We start from the raw sequence: 16,275 nt of genomic DNA, 5'->3' as shown, positions 1-16,275 counted from the left end.
ATGCGAGAGACGGTTTTCGGAAAATCGAGTTACTCTGCGGTGTGTTTCCGGATGGACGGTCACAGTCACGAGGGGTGTGAACGCATATAAATAGGATCCTACGTGTTAATTTTAATTCCGAACGGATAATTAATACCCTCCCTTTGTACTCGCCCCCGACAATGGGTAGACAGCAGCCTCCGGAAATCCCTAAATAAAAAGAGCGCGCAAAAGCCAGACGACCCCCTCGTTTCGCTGGATATTTCACATTCGCCAGATATCGCTTTTGTCGCGGCAGACTACTTGCTCTTCCTCCCCACATCTCCGTTGGCTCTGACGCATTCGCTCGATATGCATATGCACACAACAGCGAGATGTACCGGCCGGCGCTTTTCCATACGCGGACGAGTCGCGCCGCCGATGCCAAAGAAGGCGTGGGTGCTGCCGCCGCCCGCCGGTCACGTGCGCGCAACTTTTAACGGCGGCGCGACGGTCGAACGCGATGGCTTTTCGCTGGTTCAAGTTCACCCCTTGCAGATGTCGGTAGTGCCGTGTTTTTGGTATGGGGGTTGCGGATTTTTGTTTTATAAGTACGCGCAGATCTTGCAATTTATGTAATAGAGTTATTATAGAAGCTTTTTTAAAATTTCGATGGCATTATTGCGAGCTTCAACGAGGAACGGCCGCGTTTACAACATTTTAGCGATTTAGAAGCTAAAAGTCAAAGAGTCCCGAACACTATAATCGCGAAAGGTCAGTCCACTCAGATTTAATAAAGCTCGCGTCATTATTGGGCGTATTAACGGGCGGCGATAACTATCTAGGTTTATCGGCAAGCGCATAAAGCTCAGTCACCGAGCTATCGTTACAGCCGAACGTTATCACTATTGGGATCGAGACGATATCGATACTTCCGCAGTACGCCGGCAGTAAATTAGGAATTCAATCGTGGGGCTCACAGCGATTCTCGATGCTAGATATCAAGTACTATAGGTGCATCGTTAGTAAGCTCAAAATTCACTCGATTTTCATAAAACACGCACTAAAGATTTCAAACACCCACGCAGTCAAGCAAATCAATTAAAATCCCTCACTCTCGCACAATCAGCAGCTGCGCCGCTCCAAAAGAAGAACCGAAGCGCTTGATTCCTCGCAATCGCGCACTTAATTAGAGCCCCGCGCGCGCCAATTAACGACACACACACACACACACACACACGCGGAAGAAGAGCAAGAAGCCAGCGTCGTGCTCGCTGACCTATCTCAGCTGCGCTACTGTGGAAGCCCGAGCGAGAAAAGCTCGCCGCGGCGTTTTGTTTTCTGCGCTCTGCTATATTCGTCGACGACGCGCGGTGTGGGTGAGTGCGTGCGCGGACTGCGGTAGTGGAGTATCGGCTGTGCGATGAGCTCGAGAGGTGCGCGACGATTTCGGGGAAGGTTATTCTGGTGGTTCCTCGAGGTGTCTTTGGTATCTCTCGGAATCTCGAGTCATCTTTGAAAATCGAAGAGGAAAGAAATCATTTCGTTACCTCAAACATTCGCTCACGAAGCATACACACGCGAGCGCAAACATTCCCTCATAGATATTCACGCGCGCGACATTCCACATTTCACTTTCTTTATCGCCCGCTGCCTCCACCTTTTTTTTTCTGCAACGCGCGCGTATCTATTACGCGGAACAACACACGCGAGCCGACGTACCGTTGAGCTTTTAGCGGCTCTTTCAGCGCGGCTTTTTTCTCCTTCGCGCGCATTCCGTGTACACGTTCATTTAGAGCTGCCACACGAGAACAATAAAACGTTGCGGCAGACACGAGGCGAGTCGGCTCTTCGCTGCGTCGAGGGATTTTAATATCTTTCTCTCAGAACTTATACTCCCTTTCATACGTGCGGGTTTCATGTTTTCCGCGAGAACCCCAGCGCGTTTATTTTTAGGCTCGAGTGAGAGCACACGCGCTAATGTACGTTAACCAAGTCGCGAAGTGGAGTTGGAAAATGCACGAGTAAGTTAAGCGTTTCTCGAAATTGAACGGAGATATCCAACACGCTTCCGTCTTCTCAATCACCCACGCTCGCGTTGGGACGACTTTTTACGCGTGTTTACACAGACGCGCTCGTGTACGGCAGATTGTGTATACACATGCGCGTGGATTTGCATAGGTGGCTGGCTTTTTGCGAGCGGGTTCGTTGGCTTCGACGCTTTTTTGCAACTGGGTGCGGCGGAACATCGGTTTGTTTACGGCTCTGTGTATACCTGTAGTGTTTATGGAATATTTTCAGTTTTTATATCGATGCGAAGGAACGCGGAGTATTCGATATTATTATCACGAGAACTTTTTCCCCAAATAAAAGGGTAATGAACATACCTTCGAGGCTTTATTTTTAGCCGAGTTTCAGCAGAAAAAAGCTCGCGCTCCAGTTATCCCCCATCATCGCGGTATTTTATTTAAAATTGTAATTGAAAAATTTTAATACCCCGTTTTAACAATTTTCCCGGGTAAAATCGCGAACGAGCGTTTTTTATTTTTGTTGTTGCTCACTAACGAACGAGAGAAGCGAAGCGTTTAAAAGAAAACGATATTTTGCAAGGAGCAGCTCTACTGAAAAGTTACTACTACATTTCGGATACATCTGGGTCGAGAGACGCGAACGAAATTTCCCGGGAACAATTTTTCCGCGCGAGGTGAGAGAAAATCTAGGCCAAACGCAGTAGCATGTTCCCTACTGCACTTACATTATAATTGTCCCCATTTTCGCTCTACCTCCTCTCCAGTCCGATATAAGCCTCGAATATGACAATACGGAACAATGACGAGCTAATAAAAAATGCGCGCAATATAAATCCTCGCATCCTCGAGCGAGCAGAGCAGCTAAACTCCGCCCTAAAACTCATCGGAGCGCAGTAAACGAGCTGCGAATCGATCAGTTCCCCTGCACACGTATATATAACACACTCGCTCTCGATCTCCAAGTTTGAAATTATCAGACACGGAAGCTCGTCGGCATTCAGCCGTCGCTCTTATTCTCTCTTCTACCTGTTGTGCCGCGGCTAAATACACGGGGAATTATTATTTCTCTTTCGAGCAGCCGATATCGATCGAGTTGCTTTTGTTCGCCCTCCCGCGTATACAATGCATACAATATCCCCGGGATCTCGTGCTCTTTTTTTTTCGATTCTGTACCCGAGCCATTACCCGCTGCCGGGGACCGAAAGCGCTTATTCGCGTCGATCACCTTTTTTTTCATCAGGAATGCCGAGTACACTCATTTATGCAGGACGGATCGATCGTAAGGCTCGAAGACAATGCGATAAAGGACTGAGCTAATTTCGAGGGAATAATGCAGTTTCAGGCCATTGTTCGCGCCGAGCGCGTGACGGCGGAAAAAGTCGGCGCGCTAGTTTTGCAATTATGTCAAAGTATCGGACGCCGTTTTAATTGACCGGCTTTTCAGAGCGAGGAGACACGCGAGAGAAAAAATCTCGCATAAAAAAAAACCTGAGTCTTCGTCAGCGAGCGTCGGGGTATCGTGTAAGGATACGTATCCCGTCGACGCGTTTCGCCTTCGGGGTGTTTGGCGGCTCGTCGAGTACAGGCCCGGGGCTGACTTCCGGAGGGGAGGATGAGGCTGGATGAATATTTCAGGCTCGGAATGGCACCTCTTTGCCGGAGACATGGCTCTCGCGGGATGGGAGTTCTTCGGGCACTTTTCGATACGGAGAGGTTTTCTATATACGTGGGAGCGGAAGAGGATCTCGGTTATATTTTCAATTTTAAGAGGTGTTACGGGGGGATCGGTATACACTAGATGGCTCTACGGGAGTGTGACATTTATACCAGAGGTTATAGAGAGAGAGAGAGAGAGAGAGAGAGAGAGAGAGAGAGAGAGAGAGAGAGAGAGAGAGAGAGAGAGAGAGAGTAAAGTTTTTATACAAATGTCGTACGTATATTCTGTTAAAGTACAGGTTTCATTCAATGAATAGGACGTACATCGAGCATATTTACAATACACAGAGCTGTTACAAGCACGACAGGTTTACATAGATCACATTGGTCATAGTTTTAATTCAAATCTACGGACATATCACAGACAAAAAGCACTTATTAACCTCAGTCTCCTCCCGTCAACATTACGCGAAATTCAGCCTCTGAAAATCGAATCCCGGTCGTCGAGCCATGGGCAGCTGTTTACAAACACACGTCCACTTGCCCCAGCTTCTCTATCAATCCAGCGACTCTTCTCCGATATCTATTATATGCCTATACTATATATTGAACTATCCACACACAGGCGAAAACAGGCCACAGGGAAACGGGAGAGAGAGGGGGAGAGAGAGAGACAAAGGAAGACCGAGGGGGAGAAGGAAACAGAAGACGTCGAGGAGGAGCGGAGTATGAAAAGGTGCAGGCGCGCGGCGGCACCGTACGGCCGCAGCGCGAGACAGATCACTGCCGCCGGTAAAGGAGGTGTGCAGCAGCCCGACCGGATCGACGTGGACGTGTGTAAGTATACGTGTATAGTGTATGTGTGTAGCGAGTGCGCGACGGGGCTGCGCGAAAGCCGCGCGACTGCTAGTCCGGATTGGGCTCTGAGGGATGAGCTATTTTCGGGAGGGTGAGTTCTCGCTGCCGCTGGGACTATTTTCTCGGGGATCGATTCCAGCTTTCGGATTAAAATTCAGAAAAGTGAGGGACACAGCTATAAACGCCGGGGAAAAAGTGTAAAACTCAGCCGCACAAAAGGAACTCCGATACAGCGTTAACAGCCTCTCTCCGACTTATCTCTCGGAAACTAGCTCCACCGCGCAGCCCAATTAAAAACTCCCGCACAGTAAAACGGACCTTATACAAAAAAAAAAAAGAAAAATCCTCCTCGAGGATGGATCTCGGGCGCAAGGGTCTAAGACACAATGAGGAGAGACGCGCAACACGTTACAGTACTAGCCGACATCATCGAAGACGCGACGATGAATGGCGCCGTGCCAACGAAAGGCTTCTTAGCTGATGTGTGCTGTGTATACGTTTGCACGGCTAATTGCTTGCGGCCGAGGCGTGAAAGCAGAGTTCGGGGCTCGAGTTACCCGTGAGGCTCGAAATCGCGTTGTTCATGTAGTACTTCTGCTGACTCGGTGTTTATTGTGGATGGAGATTTCGCGCGGTTATTAAAATTCGAGCGAAACAACAAGCGGTTTTGCAAGAGATGCATAAAACGCACAATCGGCTCTTTTAATGCCTCGTGTACCGCGAAGGCCCGTAAAACGGTAGCTTCGAGCCGTTTAGTCGCGTTGTTAAAGGTAATCGCGCAATCGTTATCCATTTAAGTAATTAATATTTGGAAACGGGAAGCTTCTCGTAAAAATCCGAGCGAACGAAAGTCCGTCGATCGTTACGGGTAATCGGCTAAAACGATTTACCGAATCTCCATCGCTTGTACACCGATATATAATCACTAGCCGTGTACAGCGAAACCATTAGCGATTACATTGGAAACGCGCAGGCAAGGCCTCTCGACGAAAGTAAAAAGAAATTCGGGGACATTATGCGGAGTCACGAAAGGGGAAACGTCCGCGTGAATGGGCCGGAAACGTCTGCGGGGAATCGACGAAAGTGAGTAGTGCCGCTCGTCTATACTCTTGCTAAAACGGAAGCTTGAGGAAGGGACTGTGCGTGTATATCTATAGAGGCTGCTATAGGTACTTAGATAACGGGAGTATTGTTCGCTTCTGGGTACGTATCTCGGTTGACGCGCTGAGAGTGATTTTATATCTGCAAACTGTGTGTATGTGCGTGTAGAGCGCATTGAGGCGGTTTATTAATAATGAGAGGGCGGCGGAGATCTTGGCAGCTGCGCGGCGTTTGTCTTTGATTGAATGGGTTAGGATAGCTGGGTGGCGAACGCGTTTGATGTAAAATTGATTTTTTTTTTTGTAAATAACCGTATGATGCAGGAGAAGTTTGTTTGTAGTTTAGAGATAATTATTAGCAAACAGGCTTCGCGGAAATAACATCCTTTATTGAATTCCTATATGAATCAAAATTCAATTATCTACAGCGCGATAACTACCACGAGCATTATCGCGTTCCGATATCGAATTAATTTTGCTGATAAATAACTCGATGTAGTATATGCGTGGTCTGAATAGTTTTCCCCGAGCTACAGACTAGCGCCGATAGGAGGCGCACATGCGATTTTGCACTTCCCTCATTACAATCTATGTGCAGAGTGTATTATATACAGCGATGTACGACTATGCCAAAACAGCTTCGTTGAGCCTACTTGAGTCGCTCATGCTATAACTGCTTTATCGACGATACATTAATGTTATGACATTAGTTGCAATTTTCTCTGAAAATGGTGCAATTTAAGAACACCAATATATTTTTATCTCAATTTGTGCGACGAGAATTAAATCAATAACTGATCAGAAAGCACATCTCTAAAAAGATTCATTTTTCTTCGCAAACGCCATGAGAGACAATCGCAGTTATTTCCCACCCGTCTAACAACGTCAGAGAGCGTCTCCGATGGAAACCCTTTCAGACGCTAAATCGATTGCGATAATTGAATTATTTGGAGAAAAATCAATGTCCCCCGATGCCGATAAAGCAGATACTGGCCGTGTTTTCGCGCGTTTTATCGCTTTTCGTCGCATATAAAAATCAAGCGCGCTCGCGTCCGGGAATCTGCCAGCGTGTACGGTAACATCCGAACTGCAAACAGCGGATTTGTCGCCGAGTTGGAGGAGCTGTCAGGACGTGGAATATTCGTTCGTTTCCATTACAGCGCGCTTTGACGGATTTCTTCGCGCGAACCCGGCTCTAAATACTGCACGAAGCGCATCATCCCCATATCGATTTTTCTATATTTATACGCCTCTCCGGCTCTCGAACCCGCTCTCGGTACAATTTCCTCCACGACGCCTATGTATAAGTACGTCTATAAGAGCGTGATATAACAGTCTCACCATCTTGATCATCGATGTACGGCAAGTCCTCGTAAATCACTTTTGCGGCCGAAGGTGGAACCGGCGCACTCGAAAAAAGCCCTCCTCGAGGACGTCACTGCCCTCCTGGCAGTGAGCGAACGAGAGATGGAGATGGAGAGAGTGGAGTGATATCTCCGCTCTCCGGGCTGCGCGCGACACACAAAAGTCGAGTTTAAAATCCGCTTCTATCGGCTCTGATCCGCCTTTGTTCTCGGAGTATTAGCGGCGCACTGCTACCCCTGCAGCGGCAGCGTATTTCCCGCGCGCGCACTACTTTTCCGCCGACAATAGATGACACACACGTGAGCTGGCTATATAGGTCCACCGAGTATACAGAGCTACTCTTACTCTCTGGTTCCGAGCAGTCCTTTCTCCTCTGAGCTCCGGCCGACGTCTGAAGGCACAGCGCGTCCCCAGGAAGAGCGAGCCGCGCGCCGCTCCTGCCTTTCTCTCTCTCTCTCTCTCTCTCTCTCTCTTGCTCTCCGTCTCTCTCTCTCTCTCTCCTTCGCTTTTTGCTCGCGGATTTACAGCGCGCGCGCTCTTTGTCATTACCGGCGCTCGGCTCTGGTATCGGCACGAAGATTGTTTATGTCTCTCTCTGTGTGTGTGTGTGGATACTTTCTACCGGTTCGTATAATGCACTTTGTGTATCACTGATGCGAGATACGCGTTGTCGTTCCTTCGGCACAGGCACTTTTGTTGCACACGCTGGATTGGATCAACTTTCGAAAACGTGAAATTTATAGACAGAGAGAAGAGCAGCGAAAAATCCAGAGCGCAACAGCCGCTATGCGCGTCTTGCTCGGTTGGCGGAACGCGCGAAACAAAAAGCGCGAGCGCGCGCGCGCAACCCCTAGAGAGAGAGAGAGAGAGAGAGAGACAGCCCTGAGCGTCGGGACGCCGAGCAGCGCCGGTAGCGCCGCCTCCCCCGCCGTGTGCGAATTTTCGCCGCGTCTCTCTCCCTCTCCCGCGCTGTGTATATCCCCCGTATACACTTGTCTCTCCCTCTGTTTTTGCCCTGTCTCTCTCTCCGGCTCTTTTTCGCGATCTCTCTCCCGCGGCTGTGGCTCGCTACCCTCTGTCGAGGCTTCCCCCTCGTGCGTTTGCTTTCGCTCCGTCTCTCTCTCTCTTTCTGTTTACTGCTCTCTCTCTCTCTCTTTCTCTATCGAGCCTGATACGGCGAGGGTTGTGCAGGCCGTGCGTCTGCAGCATCCGCGAGTCGAAAGCGGAGTTCAATGCCACGATGCAAGCTTGATAACGTTCTCGCTGTCGTCTCACTTTTGTACTCGAAAAATCGCCCGCGATAACGCCGCACAACAGCATCTAATAACCCTCGTAATAAAAGAGGAAAACAGCGCCATCAACGATCGCAAATTCGGGATGGAAAAGTGCGCGCGGCTTTTAATCCCTGGAAGTCCCTGGAAGAGGGGAGATATCGTGCGCTTTTGAATTCGAAAGAGGCGCGTGTGTGCGTATGCGATGTAGGACTACCGATGGGGGCCTGTTGCACGTGAGTGTGCTCGGCACGCGCGAGATCGATAAAGCTCTCGCGGAAATTTCATTGGGAAGCAAGTACGCGGCTGTCGGCAGCGGAGCGCTCTCCCTTTCTTTTGGCCGTGCGCGAGTCCATCTATCTTTTATATTATCTCCCGCGCACGCTTTCGATTACGCGATTACGAGTAGGTTGGATCTTGAGGTGCTGGTGGTGGTTTCATTATTTTGAGGAAAAAGTTGCAATGGTTTCCTACGGGACTGAATAGTTTATTGAAATCAGCCATTCCACTGTGATTGATTTAGTCAGTTAGTCGGTGAATTAGGGGCAAGTTTCGCGTAAATAATTATGGCGATCCGTCAATCCATCACCTCGAGTCCCCGGAGCATAGCTCGGCTCAAAATAGACATCGACCCCAGTGCCTAACCGTTAAATAACGATAGCCGAGTACTTCACCAAGTCTATCAAAAAAATGAGAAAATCTCCTCTGGACACCCCTGGAAAGTCCAGCCAAAAGCCGCTCGGTTTTTAATAAAACCCAAAGCAAAATCCCCTCAATCTTCGCGCAGCGAACCCTCCTCACTTTCCCTTCCTTATATTCCCCATTTCCTCTCCATACCCTCCGGTGTCTTCTCCTCGGCGACTAAGGTCACGTCCGCGTGGTTCGGACGCAGGACGAAAGCGCGATTTTCGACGGCGACTTGTTCCATTAACTCGCAGGGACGAAGAGAAAAAAAAAAACAGAAAAGAAGATCGACGTCGTCGTCGCCGGCCAAGCCAGGTAAATCGTGTAAATTGACGAGGACGACGACGTCGATATCATTGTATGGGTGGGATATAATGCTGCCGCTGCTTCTTCATGCACTATCGGTCACTCGAGAGCCGGTACTAGCTCAAGCGTGATTTGATTCTTCGACGGTCAAAGCGGCGGTGTATATATGGGTATATGGCAGAGCCTCGGATTTTTAATGTTTTTGCGTTGCCTTTTCATGCGTGCTAGCCGTGGAAAGGAAAAGTCTGATGGGGTTTACGAAGCGGAGGCTTATTCGACGCTGTGGTAGAGAAAATCGCTGTGCGAGGCTACCGTCTGTTTTTGTTTACTCGTGGATGATATCTGTTGATTCGTGTAGTAGTGTACAAATGCTTGAATTGTTGCTCAACGTCGACGAACGTTACAGCAACTAGGTAAACACGCGCGCAGCACCAAATCACAGGCCACTTCCTCAAAAATCAACTCACCGGTGCTCTCAGTCGGCCAGCCGGCTGCTGCAGTCGAGCCACGAGAATCCGCTCGCGCCGGTCGCCATGGACGCCTACACCTCACCTCCTACCCTCCGTCAGCTCCGCTCCAGCTCGAGTCGCGCCAGTTCGCACTGTACCGATCAAAGGGCCGCACTACTGCTTTGGAAAAAGAAATTTCGCACAACCGTGTATACGAAAGCCCTCGAATAGGTGGCGAACACACAGAGAGCAGCAGCAGCAGCAGCAGCACGCGCGATGTAAACACAGGAATGTGTGCAGCAGCGGTGTGGGCCGTGTGCCGGGTAGTCACGAGGCGCAGGCATGCGCAGCGGCGATCGAGTGCGAGCGCGCGCGCGATTTCATCCCCTCGATCCTCCGCTATATCGCCTGGGTATTGTGTAGCGTCTGTGCATCTGGCTCAATCTTAATGGTAGTCGCCGGTGCTGCACACACCGGTGCACGTGCGCAGGACGGAGCTACAGCAAACGTGAAAACGTGTCCCGAGGGCTGCATCGCGTTAGGAATGGCCAGAGTACGAGCGAACGAGCGAGAGAGAGAGAGAAGCATCGAAAGCGAGGGAGCGAGATATAACGTGCGCGAGCGAGTTTCATGGGGACGCCAACTACGCCCCCATCGCGCGCGCTCGCACCATGGGAAAAGACGATCAATACGAGAGCGGCGAGCAGCGCGTGCACACACACCTATATAGTGCCATAGACACGGGACAGGGGCGCACTTGGCATTTTCCGCGCGCTATAGAGGGGGGTGGTCACCCCGCTTCGATGCTATGTACGTGTACTCTCCGGCCAATGGCTTCGATGACGATGACGGCGCTGCGGGATCGCACTGGGGTGAGAGGTGTGCGCCGCGGGTTTATATTTATGCGCGATCACGAGCGTTTTGTCATCTCGACGTGGCGGAATAATTCTTCCCCGGCTTGTTTAAATAATTGAAAAGGTTCCGTAACAAATCTCAATCACATTCCTATCAATCTCCCGCACCTGCGACGGAAATAATAAACTACCCCACATTCGTCACCCCAACGGGCCTCTCTCGATCACGCGAAAAAATCTTTCCGAAGTTCCATCGACAGCGCGCAAACAAACCATCGGTACACCCCCGCGAATGTCGGCAGTGACCATAACGCGAGTGTAACCCTATGCCCCCTCGACTTCGTCGGAAATACCGACGCAGAGTATCCTTCCGCGCGCGATACATTATACACCCACGTCAAACACAGGGAAAGAGAGAGAGAGAGAGAGAGAGAGAGAGAGAGAGAGAGAGAGAGAGAGAGAGAGAGACTCGTGGTGGCCCTTTGTACCAATTTGATCTTTGTGCGTACTAGGGTGCAAGTCCCGCGGTGCACCGTGAAAAATGCGGGGAAGCAGCAGCAACGCAGGGGATGTGCATAATAATACGCGAAGGGGATTTTTTGTGGGAGAGAGAGAGAGATGAGAGATCGCGCGCCGAGGGAGCCGGCAAGGAAACTGGATTATTTTTTACTCGGGGAGAATTTTTTTTCCGCTGCATCGGAGATATTTTCTACGCTGGTTTGCCGACTATTTGCCAGGGGCAAATATTGGACGTTTCTGTGGGCCGCTGTTCGCGATCGAGTATTCAGTGGGCTATTGATTTTTCGGACGAGGGTGTAATGAATCCTTCAACAACTCAGAGATGAATCTACACACACGAGCGTGAAAAGTAAAATTGAGAAGAAAGGCATCGGGTATTCAGAAGCGAAGACAAAAAATCAGCGAACAAGACTACTGCAGCAGCAGCAGCGGCAGCGGAGGATAAAGAGCGAGCGTACACAAGAGGTGAAGGGGTCGCGCGAGTTACCCCATAATTACCGAAGAAAACGACTCCCCGCAAGCTTCCCTCCTCCGCGTACACGCGTCCCATACACACACACACACACACACACACACACACACAGATTCATTAAACGACCCGCGGAGTAGGGGAAGGGGTAGAATGAGATGCATCCGTTAACTCGAAACTCTTCTGGGACGCTCTCTCTCTCTCTCTCTCCCTCTCTCTCTCTCTCTCTCTCTCTCTCTCCTTTACGCTCTTTTCGCCCCACTCGATCCTTCCCTCCCTTTCCGACGACGATTTACTCTCCCGCGAGTTGTTAAATTAATTTCTCTCTCTTTCTTGCTTTTTTCTTCTTCGCTCCTATTTCTTCGCGGGGCTGATTGAAAGGCCGAGGCGTTTATTAATTGTTTTCGACCCCGGATTCCAATCTGCTCTAGTACTCTTTTGTCGTCAGTTGCGCTATTGTCGAGAGCCTCGTGTCTTATTAAGACGCGTTGATAATTGTGAACTCTTGCGAAACCATCGGGTGATTTTTGAGCGTGATTATTGCGTGATTTATGCGATTGGAAAGCGTTAATCCTCTCGGATGAATATAATTCACACCGAGAGAGGATTGCTTGCGTAATTTCGCGACTCGCAAATTACCGTACTTTACCGTCTCGAGATTGAGCAAGAGCACTATATTTAATGCCTTTGATACACTGTACTTCGAAGCGCAGCGATTGTTACATTTCGCGCATTTGAAACAATCAGCGCGACTCTCTCGAGTGATTTCTTACGGTAAATAAACCGGCTAATTAAGTAGTGTTCAAAGAAAACAAAATAACACAAACGCGATAAACACGCTTCTCTATGCCCGCATCCAACAGGTAGACGCGCGGCTATTTTTTTCCAACAGCGCGCGTAAACAAAAGCCAAACTCGAGAGGTAAACGGTGAAAACGCTCGTAATCAGCGCGTGCCGTAAAATACATCGCAGTGCAAATTATCCCATAAATAAAAATCTACGCCTTCGAAAACGAAACGATCGAGTATAATCCCGCGCGCGATTTCACCTCTCGCCCAAATAGCTATCCCATACACACACACACACACACATAACAAGCTCAACGAACTCGCGGAGCAAAGAGAAGAGAGCAATCATAAAACATTTCGCGCGATGCCTCGCCTCTCGCGTATACACATCTCAGAACACACATTGGAGCCTATAGAGCGAGAGGATGTCGAAAGGAAGCCGCCTCATTTTCCACTGCGAAGGGTCGTTTCGTTCGCACGCTCGCCGATTACCTAACCGGTCGCTGCACCTGACCTGGTGTGCATAGAGAGGTATGTCTGCCGCATAGGCGCGAGAATACCTTTCTTCGACGAGTCGTTATAGTTTTTAATCGATAAGGAAGAATGGAACTCGCTGCCGGTTTTTTAGTGGCAAATTTCGTGACGACGACTCTAAGCTGCGCTACCCGAGACTTTCACTCAAGGCTGTTGTGTCTGGTGCTGGGCTTGGAGTCGTGGTGAACGTTTCTTCGAGTGAGGCCTTTTATTTTTGTATGAGCAGGTTTTCGTGTTACAGATCCATGAAAGCGATCGATTGGTGGATCGTTAGACTGCACTTCTAAGAGAAAGAGAGAGATGCTTAATTAAACGAGATTCAGAGTGAAATAGCGATAGAAAGTTCGCTCGTATTATAAATAACCAGGCGCATCGCGCATTCCGCGAGGAAAAAGCTGGACAGCGTATTCGGTAAATTGAAAAAGTCGACGGCGATAAACCGGGACGCAAAACACGGCTAGTATATTTCAGACCACATATTATGACCGCAGAGAGCGAGGAAAAATGACGAAAAACAAATCCAAACGAGTCACTCCCGTAGCGGAAAGGCTGTTGCCCCCGCGTACCACTGGTCAATAACTCATCCGCGCAAACGACGACATCGACGAGCAGCAGCTGTGCGCGCAAATTAGTCCAGCACCGAAAATTCTTGGAAGCATCGTTGTCCCGAGCCTGATTACCATAGTCTAGCGCATGTTTCTGAGAACGCATCGTTCTGGACACTATGCGCCGCATATACGGCTGTGCTGATTGCGCTCGAGGCTTCGTCGAGAGGTACTACCGGGGATTTCCCGCGGGAGAGAGAGAGAACGCTGATGTGCTCCAGTTTCGGCTCGCGAGCGAGAGAGATCGAAAGGCGTCGTTGCAGTTATAGCGAGGAACGAGGCTGATGGCTCACGAGCAGCTTTGTGTCGAGATGCTGCGGGGATTCTTTGTTTTGGTGAAGAGCTGTACGGTGGAAGAGAGAATGGAAACGAGGTTGAGTCTCGCTGTTTGTTTTGCTGCCGGACTGGAAAGAGCTCGTTCGGTGCTTTCGAATACGTAGCGAGGCTACTTGGATTATCTGCTGGGGTTTTAGCTCTCTGGTTAGTGCCGATAGGTGGTGCATAGGCACTTTTTCACTTCCCTCGACAAAATCGGCGCGGCGAGTCTAGATATAGCGGTGTGCCAGCTATATGCCAAAACAGCTTTGTTGAGCCGCTCGTACTACAACTGCAACTGATGAGAGCATACTAACTCGTTGCAGCACAACACTGCGTCATGAGATGTAGGTGCTGGGTCTGTATCCAATTTACCAGATGCGCACAAATGTCGAAGGCACGTATAATCGAATTAGTCTCTGGGTATACGGTACCAACCCTGCCAGCCAAAGCGCCATGCGTGTAATTGGCTGTAACTTCCACGCAACAACCCTGATGCACTTCGCTTGCATTATCGTCCGCAAGCCGATGCGAAGTAGTCGGTCCATTCAATCCATTTTCCGAAATTCAAAACGCGCATCTGAACAATGTCGCAGGCGCAGGAGAAATCAGCAACAGCTCCCGTATACTTTCGCCAGATTCCGGTCTACCGCAGTCTCCTCGCACGTGCATTCATCCAGGTCGCGCACACACAGCCGGCCTTGGCCAACAACAACGGCGCCGGAGATGGTTCGCAGAACAAGAGCGTCGGCCACACACTCGGTATACATAGATAACGGCCTGCACGCGAGAGAGGCCAGGGGCGTATACACAGTTTTCGCTCACTCTGTTGTCGGGTCGTTGACTTCGGTCGGAGCATAGAGTAGCTTTGAAGCTTCAATCGGCTGCGTTTATACGTGCCGCTGTTGCTGCTGCCACTGGCCGATCGAGTACTGACGGCGATGGTTCGACCAAGCTCCCCCACTCCTCCCCACCATCGCCCAGCCATCACCGATGGTATATAAGGAGCCCTCGGCCGGCAGTCCGGCTCAGTCGGCCCTGGGTCTCCGCAGTGGGAAGTGCTCTCCCTACTCCCCCACCCTCGCCCAGCCATCACCGATGGTATATAAGGAGCCCTCGGCCGGCAGTCCGGCTCAGTCGGCCCTGGGGCTCCGCAGTGGGAAGTGCTCTCCCTACTCCCCCACCATCGCCCAGCCATCACCGATGGTATATAAGGAGCCCTCGGCCGGCAGTCTGGCTCAGTCGGTTCCGGGGCTCGGGACTGGAAGGAGCTCCCCACTCCTGAACCCCCCCGGCTCAGTCTGCGACTTCGCGAGGTTGCAGATACCCCCCCCCTCCCCTTTAGTATAATGACCCATTTTATTTAACACCCCTTTCCTCACCGGTGGAATGATGAGCCAACACATTTTTAAATGCATTGTCAAGCTACTCCAGGCTTTCTATGAGCGGGCGCCAGCTCACTAGATTGCCCGTGATCTTGACGTTGCTTTTTTTTTCTTGCTTTTTCAACCTTAAATTTAGAATCATTTTTTTATTCATATAGTTGTGTTGGTTTGTTATTCTACTTTTAGATTCTCGAGAATCAATTATTTTTTCCTTGTTTTTTGTTTTGTTTTTTTTGTTTCAGGTGCGGCTCTCCCATGGATTCCTGCTACGTCGCGAGGTTGCAGATGTCTTCACCCTTTCCCCTCTCCGAACCTAAGTAGAATCATCCATTTCATTTTTCATTTCCATTTTCTCATTTCTTCATCGGTGGTATGATAAATCAACACATTCCAAAATGCATCGTCAAGCTGCTCAGGCTTTCTGTGAGCCGGCGGTGGACTTTTCATTTTGGCAATGGGGTTCAGCCACCGGTGGGTTGTCACGCTTCGGTGTGGATCTAAGAATCCTGCATAGGAGTTGTTCCTCGCCGATTTGGGAGGTACATACGTCAGCTCGTCAGATCGTCTGTCACCTTGACGATGCTTCACTTTGTTTTTTTTTTTTAATTTAGAGTCACTTTTTAATTTAGAGTCATTTTTTATATTATTGTTGGTTTATTATCCCACTTTCTAATCCTTCTGTATCCGGCCCCCAATCATTTTTTCATTTTTTATTACACTTTTTTTTTTCTGTTTCAGGTGCGGATCCCCCACGGGTTCCTGCAACGACGCGAGGTTGCAGATGTCTTCACCCTTTCCCCTCTCCGAACCTAAGTAGAATCATCCATTTCATTTTTCATTTCCATTTTCTCATTTCTTCATCGGTGGTATGATAAATCAACACATTCCAAAATGCATCGTCAAGCTGCTCAGGCTTTCTGTGAGCCGGCGGTGGACTTTTCATTTTGGCAATGGGGTTCAGCCACCGGTGGGTTGTCACGCTTCGGTGTGGATCTAAGAATCCTGCATAGGAGTTGTTCCTCGCCGATTTGGGAGGTACATACGTCAGCTCGTCAGATCGTCTGTCACCTTGACGATGCTTCACTTTGTTTTTTTTTTTTAATTTAGAGTCACTTTTTAATTTAGAGTC

At 49.6% G+C, this 16,275-nt stretch overlaps 1 protein-coding gene across 9 annotated transcripts in view; it reads right to left on the bottom strand.

The window, feature by feature from the left end:
* Positions 1-9,897, bottom strand: part of LOC100121483 (proton channel OtopLc) — a 37,250-nt gene extending 27,353 nt beyond the window's left edge. For 3 of the 9 annotated variants that reach the window (XM_031926154.2, XM_031926155.2, XM_031926156.2), the window contains exons 1-2: positions 4,088-4,427; positions 3,477-3,706 (exon numbers count right to left, since the gene is read on the bottom strand). In XM_031926154.2, coding sequence (XP_031782014.1) covers positions 3,477-3,654 — 178 coding nt within the window. In that variant the 5' untranslated portion in view covers positions 3,655-3,706; positions 4,088-4,427. Of the gene's footprint in view, positions 1-3,476; positions 3,707-4,087; positions 4,428-6,943; positions 7,790-9,695 lie in introns of those variants that run through there. The other 6 variants (XM_031926158.2, XM_031926159.2, XM_031926161.2 and 3 more) reach the window with 5 other exon arrangements.
* Between the last annotated feature and the right edge of the window lie 6,378 nt (positions 9,898-16,275).

The sequence above is a fragment of the Nasonia vitripennis genome, chromosome 3, assembly GCF_009193385.2.
Source record: "Nasonia vitripennis strain AsymCx chromosome 3, Nvit_psr_1.1, whole genome shotgun sequence".
NCBI lineage: Eukaryota > Metazoa > Arthropoda > Insecta > Hymenoptera > Pteromalidae > Nasonia > Nasonia vitripennis.
The sequence above is the reverse complement of the archived record's forward strand: the minus strand, read 5'-3'. Positions and strand labels throughout refer to the sequence as shown.